Here is a 25893-nt window from a genome sequence, read left to right as displayed (position 1 = left end):
GACAAGGACCAAGGCCAAAGCCAAAATCAGTACCAAACAGAAAAAGCAAGCCAAAAGGGGGAGAAAAGGAAAAGACTGGGTATAGGAAGGTCAATGCTGGTCAGGAAGTGAAAGGATGACCAAGGCCAAGCAACAGGAAACAGAGAGAAAGATCATCTGATGAAAGTGAACATAAAATAACATGTAAACTTAATAATGACTGTAATCTTAAGTATCCACAAGACTCAATTTATTTATGCCAACCAGTAATCTAAAATACATAGGACTATGTGGGGAAAGAAAACCTAAAGCAAAATTTCCAAAAGAATAAACAATTCCAACTTTACAGTGCATTTACCCCCAGGACTCAAGCATGTCATTATTATATTTATTTCCATTTCTTCCTTCCAGATTAAGTTTTGTTTCGGGAGTTTTGATGGGAGTATAAATGGTGCATAAGATTGGACCTCCAAAGAGCCTGAAGGCTAGGCCTGTTAAAGAGTCATTCCTGGGAAACTGACCTGCACTGCAGCAGTCTAGCAGTTATGTACTGGGTCAGTAACTTGTGCTTGGGCATGATGATCAGTCTCTAGAACTTTTGAGAGAAGTCAGGAGGGATAAAACTCCCTGTGGATATAGCAAGGGAGCTTCTCTTGCTTCATGAAGACTTTGCTCCTTGCCAGTGGTATCATCCACAGCAAATATCCCTGTGGGGAACTTTCTGGGTACCTGCGAAGTTCTATCTCCATCTGAGAGAATGTTGTGTGGAAAGACTGATATAAAGGACATTTATTGCAGTACTGCTTAAGGGCATTAAAAAAAAAAAGAAAGCAACCTAAATGTCCTTCAACTGGATATGTATATTACATTATGTTCATAAAAAAGAATGACAAGCTGATGAAATGAATTACATTACATGTGCTGTTACCAGTCTCTAAAACATATGAACTGAGAAAAGCAAGGAACAAAATATACGTATAAGCCATCATACATTTTGTGTTTAAAGATGATGACATACAGACCTTTCTAACTAATTCTTACACATAACCCGGCAGCCATTGATAAATGTGACTTTATAAAAATAAAAGAGTTATGCATGAAAAATAATACCATAAACAAAGTCCAAAGATGCTTGTGTCCACAAACTGGAAAGCATACACAAGAAACATATCAGTGGACAGCTCTGAAAGAAGAAATGAGTGCCTGGAGGAGACAGAGGTAAGAAGACTTAAGTTTTCACTTCCTCAGTATATTTACATTTTTTGCATACACATGTATTATTTGCTCAAAATGAATGAAATATTAAAGTAAATTTTAAAGTCGACCCAGACATGTATCTGCTCCTATACGCATATATACAAAGAGGGGCTGACAATGATCTTCCTGCATATTCTTACACACTGAATTTTTATCCTGAGAGTTTATTAATTGTATAATCCAATCTTATTTTATAACAGAAATACAGCTGTTGAAACTATACAATCTTTGACCCTAAAATTCCACTGCAAGAGCTTGATACTATGTTGAAGAACTGTAGTCATTTTCTAGGAGGTACTTCCCTAACTGCAACGGCTAAAATTTAGAGACTACTTTAAATTTCATCTATCACTAGAGAACTGGTTAACTGGATACATATCTACTGTGTGTGTATGTGTATGTGTGTGTGTGTGTGTGTGTGTGTGTGTGTGTGTGTGTGTGTAATGTGATGCCAGCAATAATTAAAACTGATGATTTAGAGCTATACTTACTGACACGGAAAGATGCATAATATGCTTTTTTTTTTAAAAAAAATCAATATTCTCCATCCGATAGATTTATTTATTTATTTATTTATTTTTTGTCTGCGCAGCATGTGGGATCTTAGTTTCCCAACCAGGGATGGAAGCCACGCCCCCTGCATTGGAAGCGCGAGTCTTAACCACTGGACTGCCAGGGAAGTCCCGCATAATATTCTTGAATGAAAAAAAATAAGGTCACAGTAGATTTCATTAATCATTTTCTCCATCACAGCTGTATCCCACTGTACTGTAATTACCTGCTTACTTGCCTGTGCCCCTCAAAGTCTTTAAGTTCCCTAACGACTTACAACTATGGCCTGTTCACTGCTGAATCACCTATACCCGGCACAGAACCTGGCACATTAGACATTCAATGAACAGCGACCAAATAATTGTAAATACACATATTTGCCCCCCAAAAATACTACAGCTAAAGAGAAACTATAATGGAACATCAAATATTTAAATGACTTACTTTTACATTTAAAAGAACCTTCGATGTTAAGTCAGCACTAGAAAACAAATACAAGTACTCCTTACTCTGTGCTTAACATTTTCTTGGAAAATGTGTATAAACTGAATTTTTGGCAAACTAAGTCACAGGATAAGTATGCTAGGAGAGCTCCCTTACTTAAAGGGCTTCTTTCATAAAGTGAAAAAACTGCAAATAAATGTATTTACTCTACGCGAGCTTAAATTTTGCATGATTTATTGGCTTTCCTTAAAACAGAAGCCTCATAAAAATAATTTTTCAATACCTACCTCCTCTTTCCCCTAAAATAATGACTTGCTTAATATAAACCATAATACCACTGTTTGACAAGTTTGGGTTTTTTTTTTTTTTAATCCCTTAGCTCTCTAGACAAGCTATACAATTCAGGTGTACAGAAACACCCAGAGTAGGCATCATGATATGAAAAATTCCTCTCCTTAGGATGATTATTTGTTAGAATTCATGGGCTATAATAAAGTTATGCATTTTAAAGAGCTTGTCTAGAGAGAGGAGTAACTGAGTTACCTTGAGTAGTTGTTAAACTATATAATTTTTTATTCACATAACAAAAGGAAACCTCAAATATGAAACAACCACAGAGTTTAAACAAAACTAAATGTCAACTCTGGTTCAGAGACTAATTATATTTTCCTTAAGGTTAGAAATATAGGTCTGATCCCCATGTAAACTGATTCATTTACAAGGTATACTTTAGAAAATACTTTATTCTTTGTAGTGGCTCAATTTTTCAAATACCTGGGTCTTCTATCTGGTTCAGTCAATTAACAAAGCTTGCATCTGCCTTTGGCCTTTGGTTTTGTTCAATTCTGTTCCTGGTATCAATTTAGCCAGCCCATCAAACTTTGCTTCTCAGGGTATTTTCACAAGGCGCTGCTTTTCTATTCCAAAATATGCTCAAGTTTTTAAGTTTAGCAGGTTTAAAAGGAAAATTTTCAAATATGAATTTTAGGTACACCAAAAATTAAAAAGTATTAAATACCTGTCAACATTTGGCAATATGCCAGGAAGTAAGGGGAACACAATTACTGCCCTAGAGGAAATCTATAATATCTAACCCATAAACCTTCACCAGAAAGACCCAAAGGACATATAAACATTAACCACATACACACTAATGTAGTTACATAATGAATCTATGAAGAACTAACTATGTTTTGCGGGGTGGTGAGTGAAGAGAGAATTATTGGAGTTGTATGTTAAGATAAAGTAGTTAAGATTTCTGAAGCTAAATGTTAGAACCGGTTTCAGCTGAGGGAAAAATGTTCCCAGCACAAGGTGCTGTCTGAGAACAAGTTCAGAAGGGCGGTCTGATTTGATGGAGGAGGGGCAGTTGTATTAATCTGTATTTCAGAATCACTACAATAGACTAGTGTGTGAACACTTTCCTGGAAATAAGGTAGGCTACTGATTAATAAGGTGTTCTGGAATTAAGGTGTCCAGGTCTTGTGGACAAAGGACAAATCTTGGTTCTAAACCAAAGCCAAGGTAAAGCCACTCAAAAGTGGTTCTCAGCTGCTTTCAAAAACTTGGCAGTTTCTCAAAAAGCTAAAACATAGAGTTACCATATGACTCTGGGTATTTGCCTAAGAGAACCAAAAACATGCATCTACACAACAACTTGCGCGTGAAGGTTCATAGCAGCGTTATTCATAATAGCCAAGAAGTAGAAACAACCTAAATGTCCACCAACTGATAAACGGATAAACAAAATGTGGTCTATCCATACAAAGCAATATTTTTCGACCATAAAAAGGAATGAAACACTGACACATGCACAACATGAATGAACACTGAAAACACTATGCTAAGTAAAAGACAAATGGCCACATACTATATATTTCTATTTACATGAAATGTTCAGAATAGGCAAATCCATAGAGAAAGAAAATAGATTAGTGGTTGCCAGGGGCTGGGAAGAGAGGGAATGTGGAGTGACTACTAATTGATACCGGGTTTCTTCTGACATGATAAAAATGTTCTGGAATTAGTTAGTGGTGATGATTGCATAGCCTTGTGGATACACTAAAAGTCAGTAGACTGCACACTTTAAAAGGGTGAATTTTATGGTATGTGATATATCTCAGTTTTAAAAAGGGGATTCTCAGCATTTTTTCTGTGACAACACACCTGAAGGACAAGACATAACTCTATCAGTAAAAGCAGCTTACTACGGCACGGACTGGTTTTGTGACTTTGACAATCACTATACTAAAGAATCTTGAGAAAATGATAACTTAAGGGTCTTTAAGTATTAAGATCAAACTAACGGGTGAAAGTCACTTTTTAGTGACAACTTCAAGAACTGCCTTGAGGTGACAAGAGAGATTTAAAGACAAAAAATATCACAGTAGTTTCTAAGTAACAAAGAGATGGCCAAGGCCTACTTAAGCTGCTGTGAAGGAAAGGATTTACAAATTGTTCTGAAAGAGGTAAGGACAGTAGGATTTTCATTCTCTAGCAGCAGCTAAGAACAGAAAAAGAATAAAAACATAGAGACAATGAGGGTTGGATTCAACAATACAAGGCACTACAAAAAGGATGACACCAGCCACAGGGAAGGATATATATTTATCAACACTGATTTGGCATAAACAGTCCCAACTTACATATGGATCATATTTCAAATATTTGTAAATCATAATTCTAAACACAATTGCCAAGAGAACTAATTTTTGAAAATGTAGGTAAGCTTGCAGATGACCTACAGTAACTTCTAATAATTTGTCATTATTTCTATTTTTCTAGCTGAAATTCGGTTGCCGGAAGCCACCTCCCTACCATCTTCTCACACAACTGAGAGTCCCAACAAGAGGAATTCCCCTCCAACCTGTTGGCCACCACCATCTCAGCAGCACAGAAAATTCTGGATCCCTACTCCTCATGGAGGTGAGGCCAAAGGAGAGTCATCTGCTATCCAGAGCCACTGTTCTGCCATGGTAGTTTTACATATGAGAGATATTCCTAAATCAGACAGTTGGATTTCAGAGGCTGCTTGTACCCTGATTCACCAATTGTGATTCCCATCACAATTCTTGTGATGGGAAACTGCCAAGAGACAATTAAGGTGGTCAGTACATGCTGATAAATGTATCCCCATATTGAATCACAGAGACTTCATCATGTCCAATGGGTACAATGGAACACCTGCAGCACATGTATGTAGCACTACACAAACAGCAGGAGCTCAAAGATGCCGGCAACAGAAAAGGTGCAGTGAGAAAAGGCATGGGAAGAAATAATTCAAACCACAAAATTTGTTGGGGTCTGTAAGAGCACAGTAAAAAAAAACCCCTTTGTCCTATTCCTCTTGAAATGCCCTTTCTGGGACTTCCTTGGCAGTACAGTGGTTAAGACTCCACCCTTCCAATGCAGGGGACACGGGTTCAATCCCTGGTTGGGGAACTGAGATCCCACATGCCCTGCGGTGCGGCCAAAAAATTAAAATTAAAATTAAAAAAAGAAAGAAAGAAACTAAGTTAAAGAAAAGAAATGCCCTTTCTGATGAGATCTTCCCTGTCCTTCAAGAGTCAACGAAGTGCTGCCATCTCTGAGAGGTTTATCCTGAAAACCCCAAGCAGTTGGGAGCTTCCATGTCTGTGTTCCAATAGCACTTGTATTAATTATCATAATGCTTATTAAATTGCTATAGTTTATATACGTTTGTTTCCTCAGTAGGTGTCTTCTCAAATAATGGAATATTTTATTCATCTTGGCATTCTCAATACCTTGTACAGTGCTTGGCAGATAGAAGGGTCCAGTAAGTATTTGCTGAGTGAATGGATTTCTTCCAATGTTAGAAGAAACAGTAAAATAATCAAATAAGCAAATCCAAAATGAATTAATTTGCCAGTCTTGCTACTAAGAAAATGGGCTCTGGGACTTCCTTGGTGGCGCAGTGGTTAAGAATCCGCCTGCCAATACAGGGGACACGGGTTCGATCCCTGGTCCAGGAAGATCCCACATGCCGCAGAGCAACTAAGGCCGTGCACCACAACTACTAAGCCTGTGCTCTAGAGCCCGCGAGCCACAACTACTGAGCCCGCGAGCCTCCCTGGACCAGGAAGACCCCACATGCCGCAGAGCAACTAAGGCCGTGCACCACAACTACTAAGCCTGTGCTCTAGAGCCCGCGAGCCACAACTACTGAGCCCGCGAGCCACAACTACTGAAGCCCATACGCCTAGAGCCCGTGCTCCACAAGAGAAGCCACCACAATGAGAGGCCCGTGCACCGCAATGAAGAGTAGCCCCCGCTCGCCGCAACTAGAGAAAGCCCGCACGCAGCAACGAAGACCCAACATAGCCAAAAATTAATTAATTTTTTTAAAAAGGAAAAAAAAAGAAAACGGGATCTAAGCATGAAACCTCAAAGTGGCCTACCCAGTGGATGTGAATGCACTGAGTATCTAAGGCAGATAAATTCAACTGCAAGTAGATAAGAAATGCATAGTGAATATTCTGCTTGTCCCTTTCCATCACATTTTTAAAATGTTATAAGGAATATTTCTTATTGGGCATGCAAAATCCCCAGTGATGGGGATTATTACATGTTGTATTTGGCATTTCTGACATCTAAAGAAATACTTAAATCAAACTGAACCTAGATACAGCGTTCAGCAATATTCAGAAGAAAAACTATTCAAATCCTCCAGGGGAAATAAAGGGTTCCAACCAAGTTCTGATCACAGCTAAGGAATTAAAGCTGACTTAAAAGCTCTAGTGCAGATCAAATCAGAAGCGTTCCTCGTGCCAGCCACCAAATGAATGGTTCACGGGAGAGGGAGCAGCCACATAAATCCCACACCTTAAGATGTAAACAGGAGGGAATGCTACAGTGGTACAAGACATGTTAGGTAAGGGAGCTGACAAGTCTTTGGAAGCTACTTATTTTCTTTTTGGCAGTTGATGAGAACCCACATTAAAGCATGAGACTAAGAAACATGGATGTGTACTACTGTCTAAAGTAAAATTTTTGTCTTAGTGGTTGCTTACCTGATCTTGCAAAAGTATTTTATATTTTTACTTCCTCAAATTATAATACTAGGAAGGCCCTAAAAATGATCAACTCAAACCCCGTAATTTTAGAAATAAGGACACAAAGGTCTACAAGGGCAAATGATTTGCGAAAGGTCATACTGGTGATCAGAGGCAGAGTCTGAACTCAAACTCAGTTCTCCAGTCTCCCCAACTTAGAGTTCTCTGCACTAGATGAAGAATTTTCACATTCTAACATGCCCTATTAGAGTCTGGTCCTACACACACACACACACACACACACACACACACACACACACAGACATACAAGTGTGTGTGTGTCTGTGTGTGTGTATACACCACATAGCTACACACTTACTTTTGCAGCACTAGAAAAACTAGGGCTGTTCAGAAACATACTGAAAAAGTATCAGTTAATTGAAAAGGCTAGTCCTGTGATAAGGCATTCATGTTTTCTGAATGACCCACTAAAACACCAAATCCCCATGTGTATGTTTATATTTATCTTAATATGAAGCATAATGGTTAAGAGCCTGGGCTGTGGAGTAAGAGACCTGCCTGTAATTCCCCAATTCCAGCTCTGACATTCAATTAGTCATGTAACCATGGACAAATTAGCTTAACCTTTTTAAACTTCAGTTTCCTCAACTATAAAACTGAAAAAACACAACTGACTTGTATGGTACTTGTGAGGATTCAACAGATGATGGCTGTAAAGGGCTCTGCCCAGGTCCCAAGACTTACTCAGTAATTTAGCTATTATTATCTAGCTATTATTATTTAGCTATTATGCCTACGAATCTCTGTGCTGTCTACAAAAGTGCCCCAACAAAAGTTTTCTGTATATTCCCCCCCCACCCCCGCCTCTCTCTTTCTCTCTCTCTCACATTCACACACACACACTCCCAATTATATACTATCTTCTTTTGAACATGGAGCACAGCAGCCTAAGAACCCTATTCAAGAAAAGTCTTTTCGTTTTTCTTTTTTGGAAATCAATCTCTTACTCAAAATTAATTTTTAAATTCTACAATGTTCAATGCCAATAATGAGAGTTGAGAATTTAAAAACACAAATTGTTTTCTGGTTCTCACACTCTTCCATTCCTTCAAACAAGATAAGTTTGGTTGCCTAACTTCTGCAAAGAGGAAATGCAATTGACTCAGAAAGAAAATGAACCCCCCTGCTTCCCGGAGTACCCTTTTGGTGTTCAGACACAAAGGACACTCTCTATCTGATATATGGTGACAGTGAGAGTGAATTATTTCCAAGATTTACTGTGCATTTATGTTTCAACTCTATTAGAATCTGAAAATAACACAACTATAAAAGGCCCCCTTTCCATGTATAGAATCATGCCTCAAATAAAGTATTCCACCTTCCCCACATTCCTTAAAATGCTGAGTTTACCATAAGTGTAGTATACTAGCAGGAGAGTATCATTAATACTTAAGATCAAAGAAATGACCTTTCAAGCTGTTTTACTTCCTAAAACAATAATTTAAGCAGCTAACTCCTCTGGTCTAAATTCCATTGCTAATTATTCATGTCTATGTTGCTCACTGGACAGCTGAAAGGATACATTTAGATACCTTCATTTTAACAGCCAAATACATCTAAATGAAATTTACTTCATTTTATTGTAAATCTCAGTATTCTCTTTGAAGGTGTTATTGTCTGGGTTCCTAGAGTTATCTGAAATTTCAGTTGCAGAATATATAATTTCATTTGAAAGTAAATCAATACTAGAAACAAATTATTTGATCATCATCTTTTTAAAAAACATTAAACAGCCACAAATTTTATTTTACCAGGACTAAAATGCATTAAATTACATTTCACTAACATAAGATCAAAAGAGCTTCATAAATACAATGCTTCATTTTACCAGAGTGAGGTTATAAGAAGCCGAAAAACATTCCCTCTGGAGCACAAAAACTGTTTTAAGTAATTTTAAAACTCTCTTGACATTTCATCCATTTTTAAAAAAACAGTTCTTCCTATAAACAATATCATTAGAGGCTACTGGAAAACAAGCCCAAAGAATTATAAACAAAAAGTTAATTTTTCCAAAATGCAATGCTACCTACTTTTTGGTTATCATGAATGACAAAGAAATGTTCATATATTATACATTCAGCTAATTTTAAATTGTATAATTCTTCTAAAATTATTCTTAGCCTAAATTAAAACTTGACCATGAGATATAAAATGTGGTCAAAAGTACCTCTTGCTAGTAAACAACATTATAGTTTTTCATAAAATGTAAAATCAAAATTAATAAAATCTGTATGTTTTATTAGCTTAAATTGGTAATTTATGAAAATAGAACTGGTTTTTCTCAGAGAGATTAGAAAGAATTTAAGATCACCAGAATTTTATAAAAAAGATGACAGACCAGTCAAATGCACTACAATGTCTAATCTGATGGGATCAGGGATTTTATGAATATGCCCCAAATTACATAATATTGGGGGACAGGGAGATGGTGTAAGGCCTTTAAAAAATATTGTATGCGAAGTTAACAAGGATAACTTTTTAAATATGTACGGTATTACAGGGTAATACTTCAGTGAGAAATATAATTAAACAACAGAGTCAACAACATCTCCAGAAGCTCATTTCTCAAGTGTCACCAGACTATCCATTCTGCTAAAGCGTACTTTTAAAGACATGCAGCACCCACAGTATCAAGTTTTCAAATCCCTACCTTTTGCATATACCAGTACTGCTTTACTGCTGCATATGAGCTCTGAAACGCACATTCCAAATTAATGAGACTTACTATCTTCTTCCTCTTAGAGTCCATTTTAAGTTATTTCAGAAAGATATCTCAGTAAATCCAAGAAAAATGTTGAATAGGTAGATGCTTCCTTCGTCAATATTTAGAATACTAAAGTATTTATAAATATGGCTCCCCCCCAACCCAGGTAACTTCAGCTTTATGAACAGTTTCATTTTTTTAGTGCTAATGTAGTTCTGAACACACCCTCCTGTGTGATTTGGGGGAAAAAAAGCAATTATCTTAAACGTTAAACAGCAGCTAACCAAACTAACAGTGATGTTCAAGTAAACCTACTTTGCTTATAATAAAAATCTAAAGATTATATAACAAGCTTTGACGTTCTCTTTCCAGCAGTTTCCTACAGTGTCAAAGGCGATAAAGACAACATCCGTTTTTAGAAGAGGAAAACAAGGAGTTAATAAATCATATTTTCTCAACTAAGAAATGCCTTCTCTTTTGTCAATATCACAAGCTATTCACCTAGTGACAAAGGAAAAATGAACACTTCACCTGCCGGTTTCGGAAACTAAATTGGGAGCATTACCAGTCATAGACTTAATATTCCTAGGGAAGAATATCTGAAGCAAAGAGATTATTGAAAGTTCATTGCCAGCTGCTACATTTGGGGGGAACGGCCTGAACAAGACTCCGCTATATGTCATTAGCCTTTTTCCTCACCACCCACCCTGCACCAAACCCCCATTGTTCTAGGTAAAACTCACAGCTAATGATATCGAAAGAGTAACTACTACGTTTCTGCGGCAGGTGATCACCAGGAGGAACTCTTCAGAACCACACTGACTTGCTGATTTCTTTCCCCGAAATAAAATCCGAATTTAATCGTAAATCAATCACAAACTGGTGGGGGAAAAGGATCCCAGCTTCCCTTCCAGACTGATGGATGTCAGTCCAGAGGCGGTTGAGGAAAGCCCCAGAAGGTTCCCATAATAAATCGACCTCCCTTAAATATTATTTACACTGACGTTTCATAACGAAATTTTAAAGAAATCTGGCACCGAAACCCCTGAAATAAAAAGTACACAGCTCCCTTGCCCGACGAGCGGCGCCAGGAGAGACAGAGGCAGCGGCTCGCGGGGTCTCGTGCGGGCCCGGCCCCCTCGGCACCAGCTCCTCCCCGAGCCCGGCCGGCCGGACCCAGGCCGGAGGGAGGCTGCCCACCTGCCCGGCGCCGTCGCCCGCTCGACGCCGACACTCACCCATCCTTCCGCTTGGCTTTGTAGACGTGACCATAAGTGCCTCGGCCAACTTTGCAGCCCTCGTATTCAAACAGGTCCTCGACCCGCTCCCGCTCGCTGCTCAGCTTCACTTTAAAGTCATAGTCCATTGTCACGGCCTGCGAGGCCGGGGAGCGGGGTCGCGGCGCCGCGGGGCGGGGGTGGGGACCGGGGAGGCTCCGGCAGCCGCGGTCCCCGGGAACCCGCCCGCTCTACGCCCGGCGGCCGCAGCGCCGGCCCGGGCGCGGCGGCAGGAGCAGGAGGAGGCCCCGCGAGGGCGCCGGGGACATCCAGGGGGGCGGCGGGGCGGGGGCCTGCCGGGGGGGACAGCGCGGTCCCCGGACGCAGGAGGGCGAGGGACAAGGGCTGGGGGCGGGGAGCGCGGTCGCTGCCCTTGTCCCCGCGGGCTCCGGGGCGCCGGACCCTGCGCTCCGGCCGCGCGCTCGGCCCCTGCGGCGGGCAGCGGCAGGACGGCGCGGCGGACTGCCCCTCGGGCGCTCGCGCCTCGCCGCGCTCACACACGCTCACACTCACTCACTCACTCTCTCGCTCGCTCGCTCGCTCTCCCATCCACTCAGACAGAAAGGGAGCGCCGCACAACAGCCGGTACCTCCTCAGAGAGCGGAGGGAGGGGACTCGCGGAACACGGCCGCGCTGTCGCAAAAACGTCGCGAAGCCTCGGGCTGCTCGGCCCTCCCTGCGGCCCGCGCCGCGCCGGGCGGCCGGCCTCCGCCACCCGGCCCCGCTCCCCGAGGGCTGCGCGGACAGAGCGCGGGGGCCGCTGCCCAGAGCGGCCCCCCCACGCACCACGTGGGGCGTCCCGGCGCCGGCCGGGACCCCAGACTACAACGCCCAGAATGCACGCGCCGCCGCCGTGGCCGGCCCTCCTACGGCTCCGCCCCCCGCAGTGGGGTTGTGGCAGCGTTGCATGATGGGATTCGTAGTCCAAGGGGAGGTGAGTCGTTTTACAGCGATGTCGCTAGAGTCTGATTTGGGCTAGAAACTTAACCAAAGAAAGTCAAGTGTGAGGGAGGCTAGTTTGTATTAAAGTCATATTTTGCGCCACTTCCGAACTCCAGAGTTTAAAGTGCATTATCGTTATCGAAAAAAGTCGAAGTATTGGTCAACAGCTCACAGACTATTACTCGGTGTATTCTTGTCGTTCACAGTCTGATAAGGGCTGCACAAAGATAGCAATGTGCTGACACACATTACAAACATCAGTAAAATGAGTCCGCGAGGAGTGGCCACGCTGCTTCTGAAGAGTATCACTCTTGTGACAGACGACCATCCCAATGCGTCCCATCCTTTCAGAGGGGACGTTATTTTGAGTATGACCTCCGCACCACTGCCCATACGAACAGCAATTTTTAGCCATGATTACAGCAATGGATCTAAATCCATGGAAACGGTTGATAGTTTTAAGGTAGGAAAGGTGTCAGCTGGAGGAGTCCTGATATCTTGATAATAATCCCTCATGTTGTTTTATCCCCATTATTTAGACGTCTGTTTTTCATTTTTTGATTTTATATTAATTTTGTATTTATATTTATTTTACTTTTCCCAATTGCTATCGTTTCTACGAAAGCTCCCCACCTCCCAAAGGACATATAATCTCTCCCACTTTTAACCTCCATCACACATTTTTTTCACTTTTCCTGTGGTACTCATCAAATTCTGTTTTGTCTTTTATTTCCTCTCCCTTGCTCGATTATAAATTCCTCTAGGAAGTAATATTTGCATCTTCCGTAACACCTAGTATCATGGCTTGATTTTGGTGCACGGTAAACATTTGTTGAATTAATGAGTAAGGATGTTTGTGTCAAAAATATCTAGGTACAAATGATGACCATGATACCATTTTATGAAAAATCCTCAGAAGGGCTCTTTTACGGATTTCCCTGGAGAAAATAGTGACTTCACCACTGGTTTAAACGAAGTCGTTTTTCCTAGTACATCAAATACTGTTTAGCGTTTAAGCACACTGACCGGTTAGGTGGGCCTGGGTTTGAATCTTCATGTGCCATTTATTAGCAGTGTGTCCCTGGACCCTCAATTCCTTTCTTTGCAAAATGGAGATATAAAAGACCTCAGCTTAGAGGAAGTGCACCAGAAAATTAAGCTTTCATGAATGGGTCGTGATATGTTTCCACTCAGTGATGTCAGGTGGGTGATTCTCTAGCGGGACTGCTCCTTTGCATAGTTACAGAATTCCGTTTTCTTCCCTAAGTATGGATTTAGAATAGACTCTTCCTGAAACATATATATTTTGTATTTCTTCAGTGCTGTGTCTTTTTTGTCCGAGTATTTACTCATAGATCTTGAGAAACCACACCACCATGCTAGAGAAAAGGTTGTGAAGAAGCATGAGACTGGGCTTGCCTCACCTCAGCCCTGCACCTGTCTCCCACAGCCCCTGCACATGCTATTCCTGAACCCTGAAGGTCTCTGCCTTCTTAAACTGTACTTTTGACTACTGCTTTGACTCTGTCCACCCTGTAGATGAAGATAAGGCCTTCCCATGAAGAAACGGAGCGTCTTTTAAAAATAAAAATTGTATGGATTTAAGAGGTACGACCTGATGTTTGGATACACATATACGTAGTGAAATGATTACTATAGTCAAGCTAACTAACAGTATTCTTACTATGAGTAATCCCGGGACAGGAAAGGACACCAGCCTTGGACCAGGGAAGGGAAAGGCTTGCTTTGCTCTGTGCAGCTATGGTGTGAGTTAGGGGTCTGGACTCCAGGTCGGGGGCACACGGTGGTGTGAGGTAAGCTGGCCCCTTAAAGGAGCATCAGGATGGGGAGCCAAGGAAGAGAGAGCCACTAGGGCCCCTTAAAGGGGAGCTTGGCTAATGTGTTAGGAGCAGTAATATCTAATATCCAGCTTGAAGTTCTTCTTTTCTGTGTGGTAATTCCCTTCTGTTATCCCCGAGATATCAGCTGGGTCTTACCTGTGGAGCCTGTGTCCAGGCTTGGAGGAAAGGATAGGGCAGCAGCCGGAGACTCAATTACGGGAGATAAGAAGTAGCCTGCAGAGCCAAAGCAATGAGCTGGGAAGCCCTTGGGGCACATGCTTGTACTCCAAAAACCTGAGGGAGGGAGCCTGGTTTTGGAAAGGACTTCCTGTAGATCAGGGGGGCCCAACCCCCAGGCCATGGACTGGAACCCCGTGGCCTGTCAGGAACCAGGGCAGGTGAGCAAAGCTTCACCTGTATTTACAGCCGCTCCCCATTGCTCGCATTACCACCTGAGCTCCGCCTCCTGTCAGATCAGCAGTGGCTTTAGATTCTCTTGGGAGCGCGAACCCTACTGTGAACTGCGCATGCGGGGGACCTAGCGTGCGCGCTGCTCGTGAGAATCGAACGCCTGATGATCTGAGGTGGAGCTGAGGCGGTGACGCTAGCGCTGGAGAGCGGCTGTGAATACAGATGATCATTAGCAGAGAGGTTCGACGGCACCGAGACCATCATAAATCAATGGCTGGCAGACTCATCAGTGAGTGGCAAGTGACAATTAAGCAGCATCTTACAGAGTAGACTGGACATAAGCAACACACTTCAGGTGTCACTGTCTCCCGTCACCCCCAGATGGGACCATCTAGTTGCAGGAAAACAAGCTCAGGGCTCCCACTGATTCTGCCTTATGGTGAGTTGTATAATTATTTCATTACATATTACAACGTAATAATAACAGAAATAAAGTGCACAGCTCACCATAATGCACTTGAATCATCCTGAAACCATACCCGCCCCCAACCGTGGAAAACTTGTCTTCCATGAAACCGGTCTCTGGTGCCAGAAAGGTTGGGGACCCTGCTACAGATCGAAGAATCAGGTTCAGACTTAACTGTTAGTTGGCTGAATTGAACACATCCGGGACCTAAGAGCTGCTGTTTCAGTTTGATTTTCAGCCTCCGGTCATCCTGATATCAGGTCTCTTTGCTTCACGATGACCTCCAGTGACACTGTAGAGTCTGTGACCCTCGTTGGTCCGTGTCCCAGACCATGCGCAAACCACGCTCATGCTTCTTTTCTTAAAATGTGGTTCTTTTCATTCTAAGTTTAACATCTCCAGTCTAAACATGCCTCTCAGACACCAGCCCCACGTTTCCACTGCCTCCTGTTCGGCCTCAGGGGATAATGTGCTGTCACCGCAAACGTAAAATTTCTGAAACTGAACGTACCATACTGTGTCCTGGACCTCCCAATTCCCCAGCACAGCGATGCCAGTAGACAGACGTTCTGTTGTTTTCCTGCCAACCCTACGAGCTCAGGCCTTCATTAGCTGCTCAGTGCGCTTCGTGCCCATATGCCAAGTATACTTTTGTCCAATCCTCCAAGGCTGGATGCTTCCTCATACCATCTCTGACCTTTGCAGGCCTACCCATCCTCCAAGATACAGCTCAAATGCCTGAGTTAGTCATGCAGCCTTTCCTGGTTCTTACAACTGCATATGAACTTTCTCTGCCGTGAGCTCCTACTCCAGCCCTGGCACCATTGCACTTTATTTGTAACTCACACAGAAACATCACAGCTACCTTGTATTGTAGTCCTTTATTTTATGTACTTAAAAAACATACCTTTCCTTTAATAAATACCTTAATGACTGAGTCTGTAACTTATCTCGCGGCTCCCCCACAGTGCCCAGGACGTAGTTTGCAGAATTATTTCGAACTAGAATGTGTTTCACTGGCTTGGTTTCTATAAAGATTGAAATGGACCTTAATAATAATAAAAGGGGGGCCGTCACTTTAAACCATTTGGCATTTTTCTTCAGTCCCGCCTCTGAACACATACTTTTTTGCAGCACGCAGAAGGGTTTGGTGCTTCGTGATATATGAACGTTAAGGGTCCCTACTGGGTCTTCTCAGTGCTGATCGCTTGCTGTCTCTACAACTTTTAATTCCGTTTTCTCACTCAGTATCAAAGTGTGATTTAAAAGGAAAATATCTACGCTCCCATCCTGCAGGTAGAATAGTCATCACCTTTATTATCGAAAAGCACATATCAAGCATCTCTCTTTGCGTGCAGTGTTAGGCACAAGAAATGGCAAGTTAAATCAATCAACGCTCTAGTCTTCTATAATTTTTCAAAGAAAATACTGATGCAGAAAGTTTCTCGACTAACTCTATAAGCATCCAGAATTTAATTTAGACCTTAGAAACAGTCAGAACAAAAAAAAAAAAACACTTTCAAAAATAACTTCCTTTCTCCCCTTCATCATGTGAGTGTCATTTGTTCTCACAGGGTCATTTGCTCCACATGACTCGACACATGACCACTAACAGTTGCTGAATTTGATGTAAGATGCCTGTCATTAGAGAATAATTGATTCTGCTTCTCAATTCCAGTTCTGAAAACCCCAGGAAGGGCTCTGGACCAACTAGGTTAGGGGCCCATCCTGGACCAGTGAAGTGTGGCCACAGAGGCAGGGTCATATAAGAATATGAGAGCGCCTTCATTCGGAGGGATGAGGGAGAGGGGGTGGGGAGCTCACAGGAGAAGGGAGAAAGCTCGAAGTACCACGGAGAAGTAAAACAGGGCAATGAGATGGAAAGTGGATCCGGGAGGAGATTACTTAAATTGGGTGGATGGCCAAAGGCCCTCTGAGATGATCTGAGCTGAGATCTGAGCTGAGATCTGAGTGATGAGGAGCAAAAGCTGCTAAGAGGGGGCTTCCCTGGTGGCGCAGTGGTTGAGAGTCAGCCTGCCGATGCAGGGGACGCGGGTTCGTGCCCCGGTCCGGGAAGATCCCACATGCCGCAGAGCGGCTGGGCCCGTGAGCCATGGCCGCTGAGCCTGCGCGTCCGTCCGGAGCCTGTGCTCCGCAATGGGAGAGGCCACAACAGTGAGAGGCCCGCGTACGGGGGTGGGGTGGGGTGGGGGGAAGCTGCTAAGGGGAGGGAGCAAAGTGGTCCAGGTGGATGGGTCAGAGGGACAGCAGGTGCAAAGGCCTTGAGCTGGGAGCCAGGGAGCAGAAAGAAGCCTTGTGTGATAGGAGTGTCGTGAGTGAGGGGGGAGGTCGTGTGAGATAAGGACAAAGAGGTGGACAGGCGCAAGGTTATAGAGCCTTTTAACCCACTTCCCCTCTCAGCAGTCAATCTCACACTTCCTTACATTGCCTGGGAGAGCTCTCAAAGGGCAAAGGTAAAAGCGTAAGGTCTCTTGAAGCCTGAGCTCTAGAACTCACACAGCATCTCTTCTACCACGTTCTTTTGGTGAAAGCAAGACTCAAGACCAGCCCAGATTCAAAGGGTGGGCAAGTAGGAAGTGCAGAATATCATCCATGCCTTTCAGTCTACCCAGGCACAGATACATATGAATCTGTAGATTTGGTGCAAGTAGTTCCTTTTCAGATGGCTTTGGTTTTCTCTCGAAGGTAAAAGAAAAGTTCACCTGCTGTGAATGAGCAGACGGGTGGAAGGAGAGAAAGCAACGGTTTCCTATCTGAAAAGACTGTGGGTTGAAAACAATCTTTGGGCAGAATCAGAGAGATAGCTGGCAGATCATCGAAGGACTTCTAGCCAATGTCAAGGGCCCGTTTGCAGGTGCAGCTATGCATTGTATCAATATCCATCTGCCTTGCTGTGAGATTTTCATCACCAGCACTCAACAGCCCAGGTGGAACCGGGAAAAGACAGATGTTGGATTCATCCGGGGTTAGGGCCCTGCCAGCTGGGTGTGATGAAAAGAAGATGAGGGGCGGGGAGGAGGATTATTGGCAGGAGAGTGGTTAGAATAACAGACCAGGACCTTAAGCTGGGTAAGGAGGAAAATGAAGATGGGATTTCCCCTCTTATATCCTAATACTAGCTTGAAGTTTTTCATTTAATTTTTTGCAAAGTAATTTTTAAAATAAATACTTACCCTCATTCCTTGCTCCATTAATATCTGTGTATAGAGCCAAGACCCTTCCATCAAATACATACTAAATAAAACAGACAGCTGAAAAAATAATATAACAGGTTAAAAATGATTTCTCCTTTTCTTAGCTAAAGGATTCCCATTCCAGTGACCAGTAAGACCATCCCAAACTGAAAACCTCTCCCATTTGTTGATGATGAATTCTGCTCTCATGTTCTATAAGTATTAAAGAAAGTTTACCTCTTTAAATTGACATTCAGTACTCTAATCTTGTCCTTTTTTCCTCTGCTGGGCACCTGTTTTTCTTGAATAAGCACATGACTTTAATTTTCAGTTCAAAATATACTTTGCCACACAACAGCGTAGCAAGTAATCTCTAGAACACCGTTTAGGTTTGTGTTCAGTTTTTCAAGGTGTAACATGACTCTGGATTCTCCTCTCATTCCAATATGTTTCACCTTCCAGGTAGCTGGACTATGTTACTTAGACCCAATCATGAGAAACGCTGAGTCTTTTCGGGCTGGTTTCTGTGCAAAACTGGATCTTCTGTGAGCCACGGAGCTCTCTTTCTACCGAACATAAACACGCTTAGGTCATCTCTGCAACCACCTGATACTTGATACCTGGGGTTATTTGTTTCCGTGCAACTCCGTGCCCAGAACCTCTGGGACTTTTTCACCCTTAGTAGCCCTTCCCCCTTACCAGCCAAGGTCAAGTTCCATCAGATATTGTCCTTCTTGCTCTGAAACCCTACATCCTGTTTAAATTTTAAAATGCTGTTTTATTTACATCATTACTCTGCTCAGAAATCTTCAAGGACCCTGTGTGACCTTTCATCACCTACAGCATAAAGTTCAAACTCCTTCCTCTAATATTCCAGCCTCTGTATTTACTTTAGCCTGACTTATGAAAATACCTTAAGGCAGCTTGCAATAGAAACGTTAGAATTAGATTAATTAGCTCCACATAGCTAAGTTTCCCACAATCTGAGCTCTTCTGTTATCTCTAGTACTGTTCTAGCCAGTTTCTCCTGCGCTGCTTCCCATCAAATAAAACAGTGATTCTCGACCTTGGGTGTCCACTGGAAACACCTGGTGAATCATCCTAGCAATTCTGGTGTAATTGACCTGGGCCACAGCTGGGTGTTGGGATTTTTAAAGCTCCCTGGTGATCCTAATGAGCGTTCAAGGTTGAGAACCGCTACATTAGGACAAGTTTATTGATTCTCCCTGAAACATTCGTCATTCCCCTCCTTCCCTATCCACACTCCCCCTTTCTTCTTTACTTCTCTAAACCCTACCCCATCTCTGATATCCAACTCAGGTCCTGCTGGGATCTTAACTTATCACCCAATGCCAATACATTCCCATAGCAATACCCTGTTTACACTTATTTGGCACTTTGCATATACTTCTTTTTGTGTGTTTATCCTGTCTCTTCCATGGGATTCTAAGGTGTAGAAGGACAGGGCCTGCATTTTATAGCTCTTTTTGTCCCCAGAACCTAACACAATGCCTTTCAAACTAGGTACCATTGTGTGATTCATGGGAGATGGTGATGGTGATGACGATAATGGTGATGATGGTGATGTTGGTGATGGTGATGATGATGACAGTGATGGTGATGATGATGGAGATGGTGATGATGGTGATGGTGATGTTGGTGATGGTGATGATGGTGATGGTGATGGTGATGACGATAATGAGGATGATGGTGATGACGGTGGTGGTGATGATGATGATGGAGATGGTGATGATGGTGATGATGGTGGTGGTGGTGATGGTGATGATGGTGATGATGGTGGTGGTGACGATGATGATGGAGATGGAGACGGTGATGTTGGTGATGGTGATGATGATGACAGTGATGGTGATGATGTTGGTGATGGTGATGATGGTGATGGTGATGATGATGACAATAATGAGGATGATGGTGATGATGGTGGTGGTGACGATGATGATGATAATGAGGATGGTGGTGATGGTGGTGGCGGTGATGATGATGGAGATGGTAATGATGGTGGTGGTGATGTTGGTGATGGTGATGATGGTGGTGGTGATGATGGAGATGGAGATGGTGATGTTGGTGGTGGTGATGGTGGTGGTGATGGTGATGATTGTGATGATGGTGGTGGTGATGATGATGATGGAGATGGTGATGTTGGTGATGGTGATGATGATGACAGTGATGGTGATGATGTTGGTGATGGTGATGACGATAATGAGGATGATGGTGATGATGGTGGTGGTGATGATGATGACGGTGATGGTGATGATGATGGAGATGGTGATGATGGTGATGGTGATGTTGGTGATGGTGATGATGGTGGTGGTGATGATGATGATGGAGATGGTGATGTTGGTGATGGTGATGGTGATGATGATGATGGTGATGATGATGATAGTGTTGATGGTGGGGCAGATGCCAAGTCAACGCTCTGACCATATCCGTTCAGATTTCCTTCTCTCTTTGTGGAGCTACCACCCTTAGGCTACTGGAACGCCTTTTCACACACAAAACTGAAGTTTTGGGAATTAAGCTCACCCCCACCTCAGTGACTGTGAGTGCAAGTATGAATACTCCAGCTCTCATGACCTCTGATTGGGACCACACTGGGGTAACCTGCACTGTCTCCTGTGTCCCGCTGAATTTAGGTCCAAACTGGTATTAAACCCTGACTTAGGCTTCTTTTTTCCCAATTCTACTCCCTCACTCCCTTACCGGTGTTTCCTGGGAACACTTCCTAAATCATTTTCACACGAATCCTTGCCTAAGGTTCTGCTTTTTGCGGGGTAGGAGGGAGCCAACCTAGGACAGATGATAATATAATAGTAATAGCAGCTAATATTTATAGAATATTTTCTACATGCAAGGCATTAACTCATTTAATCCTCAGAATTAGGTAGGTACTATGGTTATTCTCATTTTACAGATTAGGAAATTGAGGCATGCAGAGATTAAGTAATTTGCAAAAGGTCACACAGATAACCAAAGAAGGAACTGAAAAAAGAAAAGGATAAACCTACAGGTCAGGCACAGTAGGGGATCAAATAAAATGAAAAATGAATTTCAATCAATTACCACTTAAGCTTTATGGGCAACTTAGAAACTAAACCATCATGTATAATAGTATCAGTTATGGCCTTGGGACCAGCTGCAGCAGCAGGGACTGTAGTTTGGCCCATCACCCTCCTCTTATAAAATTTCCCAGAAATTGTGGCTAATAAGAATTCTGGAGAAACTGTGCTTAGATGGATTACCTTTATGCAAAAAGCAAGCGATCTGAACATTGCAACGGTGGAAGACAGTGCCCTGCCCAAACCCACTTATAAGCTAGTGCATCTGTGCCTCAGCTGCTGTGAGCATTGGATAACCATTCCAGATGCCACCTTCTCTTGTCCTCCTGCATTGAAGACCTCATCCAGGGGTAATGGGGGTACAAAAAGCTGGCCTTCTTGGATAACACTTGCTGGTGAATTGTGTGGGATCAGCTGAGGCTCATTCTTATTTCCTTGTCTTCCTGGCCAATCCTGCTTCCTTCACTCGCCTTTTCCAGAGAGCACTCCCCTCATAAAATCACTTGAACAGAAATCCTTGCTTCAGGCTCTGTTTCTAGAGAACCTGACCCAAGACAGTCTCTGGCCGAACTGGATAGGTGAGATTGATGAGAATGACATTGGGTACTTTCGACCTCCTTGCTCAACCTCCATTCTTCCCTTCTTCTGGTGTGCCATCTTGTATAAAGCCTGGAACACTAAAAATGACATTACCCAGGCTTTCTTGCAACCACAGTTCTGGATGCAAATTAGGTTCTGCCAGTTAAAAGTGTTCAACAAGATGTGGAAAACTGAGCTGAAGCAGAAGCTGTATTTCTGCCCGCTTTGGGCTGTTTCCTGATGGTAAGCAAGGCTCTGGAGTGTGAGGATTTTCTGCAGTAGTGATTCAGCATGGTTACCAGCTTTGACGGCGTTAAGAGATAACCCGTGGCTCTGGGAACAGAGGATTTCTGCTGTTGGCTTCCAGAGCGCTGTATGACAGCAGCTGACGCCGGACATTCCTGAACCCAGGACTCCAGTGGCGACCTCAGAGGTGGTAGCTCTCCTCTGAGGTCGGTCCTGAACGTATGTGGGAGTTGGTCTGAGGCTCAACCCACAGCCCACACTCCTCTGTCCATTGCAATGATTCTGTAGGTGCCTAATTCCCTGTAATAAATACCTTTCTGCTTTAAAAATGTAGAGTGATTTTTGCATCCTGCCTTGAATCCTGGCTGATTCAGAGGAAGCAGTTTTAGCTGCAAGAACCCCAGTAAAAGAACCTAATTAAAGACAGAGAATGATGGAAAGGCATAGGAGAATCACACAGACCCATTTGTTGACAAAGTAACGGAGCCCCTAGGGAATTGGCAAGCTCTCTGTTCCTTTTCTAATTACTGTTTACTTGCTCATGGCTGCCATCTGAGAGGTCTTAGCCTTTTCATCTCTATGACCTTTCAGTTCTTTTACTCACAGTTAACCGACCAAATCTCCATGACATAATTCCACATTCCCAGAAAATCTGGAACATGTACCTTATCTCAAATAGCCGTGGCCAGAGAGGTGGGGTCACATGGTCTAGAGTGGCTCCTTCCAAGCAGCTGGCAGGTTCTCTGGAAGGAAATGATGGACATCTCTAGAACACAGGTTTAGGAGCTTGAGTGCTCCATTTTCCTGGGCACATGCTTCTATCTGGAGGAATTTCTGATAGAGTAAAACTAAGCTGTTAATGTAATGGGTGCATTAGTCTGCTACGGCTGCCGTAACAAAACACCATAGACTGAGCGGCTTAAACGACAGAAATTTATTTCTCACTGTTCCGGAGGCTGGGAGTCCAAGATCAAGCTGTTAGCAGGTTTAGTTTCTTCTGAGGCCTCTCTCCTAAGCTTGCAGATGGCTGCCTCCCTGCTGTGCCTGTACACGGCCTTTCCTCAGGCCCTATCTCCAAATTAAGTCACATTCTGAGATGGGGGCGAGGGGAGATTAGGGTTTCAAAATATGAGTGGAGGGGCACATTCAACCCATAACAGGGGGTGTCCTTGAAGGTGGTTTTCATATGCAGAAAAAGGCTATTAAGAAGTTTCTCTTTAGGAATGGGGCACTGACCCAGGCTGCAATGTGGATGGCCCTTTAAAACAGTGCTAAGTGAAAGAAGCCAGGTGTAAAAGGCTGCTATTGCCTGATTCCATCTATAGGAAATGTCCTATAGGCAAATGCACAGAGACAGAAAGTGTCTTAGTGACTACCAGGGGCCGGGAGTGGGGTGGGAAGGAATGAGATGACTGCTAATGGGTGTGAGATTTCTTTTAGGGGTGATGAAAATATTCCAAAATTAGACTGTGGTGATGACTGCACAGCTCTGTGCATATAGTAAAAATCACTGAATTGTACACTTTAAATGGGTGAATTGTATGGTATGTGAATTATAGCTCAATAAAGCTCTTTAAAAAAAATATTTTAAGAGGAAATTAATAAAATACTCTTAAAAAATCTTTGCTTTAAACAGTTAATATTCAACTTATCAAATTCCAATTCAATGCCCTACTTAAACCTTAGGCTTTTATCTAGTTTACAGCTCTCATTATTCTAGTAATAAGTAAACTTTAACAGTCATTTGGAATTAGACTTTTTTTTTTTTTTTTTTTTTTTTTTTTTGTGGTATGCGGGCCTTCCTCTGTTGCGACCTCTCCCGCTGCGGAGCACAGGCTCCGGGCGCGCAGGCTCAGCGGCCATGGCTCACGGGCCCAGCCGCTCCGCGGCATGTGGGATCTTCCCATACCGGGGCGCGAACCCGGTTCCCCTGCATCGGCAGGCGGACGCGCAACCACTGCGCCACCAGGCAAGCCCCTGGAGTTAGACTTTGACTAAATTTAGATCTCATTCACATACTTATTTAATTAATCATCTTCAAACAAACATTTTAAACTGTTTATAAATTTAATATTTTTTCATTCGTAAGTACTTCAAATGTTGGATTTAATGTCTTCCTGAATCCTTAAATAATAATCTTAAAATTAATCAGAAAACAATATGATGAGCCTAAATTTCTCTTAGCTGTTCTTATACTGTCCACAAACTTATTAAGATTTCAACTTAAGGGAACTCCCTGGTGGTCCAGTGGTTAGAACTCGGGGCTTTCACTGCCGTGGGCCCGGGTTCAATCCCTGGTGGGGGAATTAAGATACTGCAAGCCAGGCAGCACAGCAAAAAAAAAACGATTTAAACATAAAAGTCTAAATCAACATCTCAGTTTGGATTTTAAATTTTAATTAAGGCTGTCATTCTAAGAAGCCAAAATCACTTCAACACTATAAGTACATAAAATAGCAAATATACAGAAAATCCTTTTAATGTTATGGTTTTAATTCTTTTATACCTTTTTATTCTTCATTGTAAAAAGTCCTGGAGTTAAAAGACGCCTACACACTAAAAAGGCCAGGTAGCATCCCAGTAAACGAGATTAATTAGACCAAAGATTTTGGCAGGTTATGAGAGCTGGAAATACAGATATCCAGAATGATCCATCTCTCTGTCCCAATTATCATATGTAGAACCCTTTTATAGTCACTTTGTCTTGGGCTACAAAATTGAAGCAAGGTATTGGATTCAAGTTCCATACATTACCTGACTATCTATCCACAGAAATCTGCAGCCTCCCACCAGGTAAATCACTTGATTAGACTTTATATTTTTTGACTCTTAGGATATATACACGTCTTTTCGGTTTAACGTTTTAAAGTATTTGCACTTGATGGCGTATTACACTCATTACAACTCGTATAGGTATTTAAAATGATTTCTGCTTGAACTTTGGATATCTCACATGTGATTTTCTCAGACGTGCACTCAGAATTCCTGAGGTCATTGTACTAACATGCATTAATCCTGTTTGTAACAAGTTTGCATTTTTCTCTGCTCATCCGCACAGTTGGCTGAGGGGCATTTTGTGCCAGGTGCCATGCTGTGCTCTGAGACTCTAGAAATGAATAAATCCATTTGTTTGAACTGAAGGAGTGTGGACTCTTAGATGGGAGAGAACTATAAATGAACAGAAAATCATTGTAGGTACTCGTTCAGTGACTGTCTTTTTCCATTCAAAAGGAGGGCACAAGCCTGGTTTGTCTTATCTTCTGCTGTTATCATTAGCACCTAATTCCTCGTAGCACCCAGTAAATATTTGTTAAGTAAATGAGTAAGTGCTAAAATAATTATACAGAGGAAGCTATGGGAGCCACCGTACTAGGGACATGGTCCTAGTTTTATGCGTGGCTGGAGGTTGGGGTTAGAGTGCCACTTCAGAGGTATCAGAAAAAACATCCCTTGACCGTGAGATATGAAATGAGTCCTGGGAGATAAAGGAAATTAGGTAAAAGTGGGGTTGGGGGTTGCTTAATTGAACTTCAAGTAGTTCCAGAATGCCAAGAAGCACCCAGTCTGTAGTGGTATACAGCAGAGATATCGTGAAGGGCCTTGAAGACTGCATCATTTATATATTTCCATTTTAGTATCTATAACAATATGCCGATTTAAAAAAAAATCTTGTCCCTTCTACCCCTACTACACTGGTAGCTCATGGATGCTAAAGTTTGTTACCCAGGCGCTAAGCATGAGGGCCGGGATAGATTAGCTCCTCCAAAGTTAAGGCAGGAATGAATGAATGAATGAATGAACGAACGAATGAAGAGTCACAGCACCGTGAGCACC

The 25893-nt window shown here is 42.7% G+C and overlaps 1 protein-coding gene across 1 annotated transcript in view; it reads right to left on the bottom strand.

The window, feature by feature from the left end:
• CDK8 (cyclin dependent kinase 8) overlaps window positions 1-11500 on the bottom strand; it is a 105726-nt gene extending 94226 nt beyond the window's left edge. The window contains exon 1 of the mRNA XM_024125839.3: window positions 11268-11500. Coding sequence (XP_023981607.1) covers window positions 11268-11395 — 128 coding nt within the window. The 5' untranslated portion in view covers window positions 11396-11500. The remainder of the gene's footprint in view (window positions 1-11267) is intronic.
• Window positions 11501-25893: the final 14393 nt, after the last annotated feature.

This window comes from Physeter macrocephalus, chromosome 13, assembly GCF_002837175.3.
Source record: "Physeter macrocephalus isolate SW-GA chromosome 13, ASM283717v5, whole genome shotgun sequence".
NCBI lineage: Eukaryota > Metazoa > Chordata > Mammalia > Artiodactyla > Physeteridae > Physeter > Physeter macrocephalus.
The sequence above is the reverse complement of the archived record's forward strand: the minus strand, read 5'-3'. Positions and strand labels throughout refer to the sequence as shown.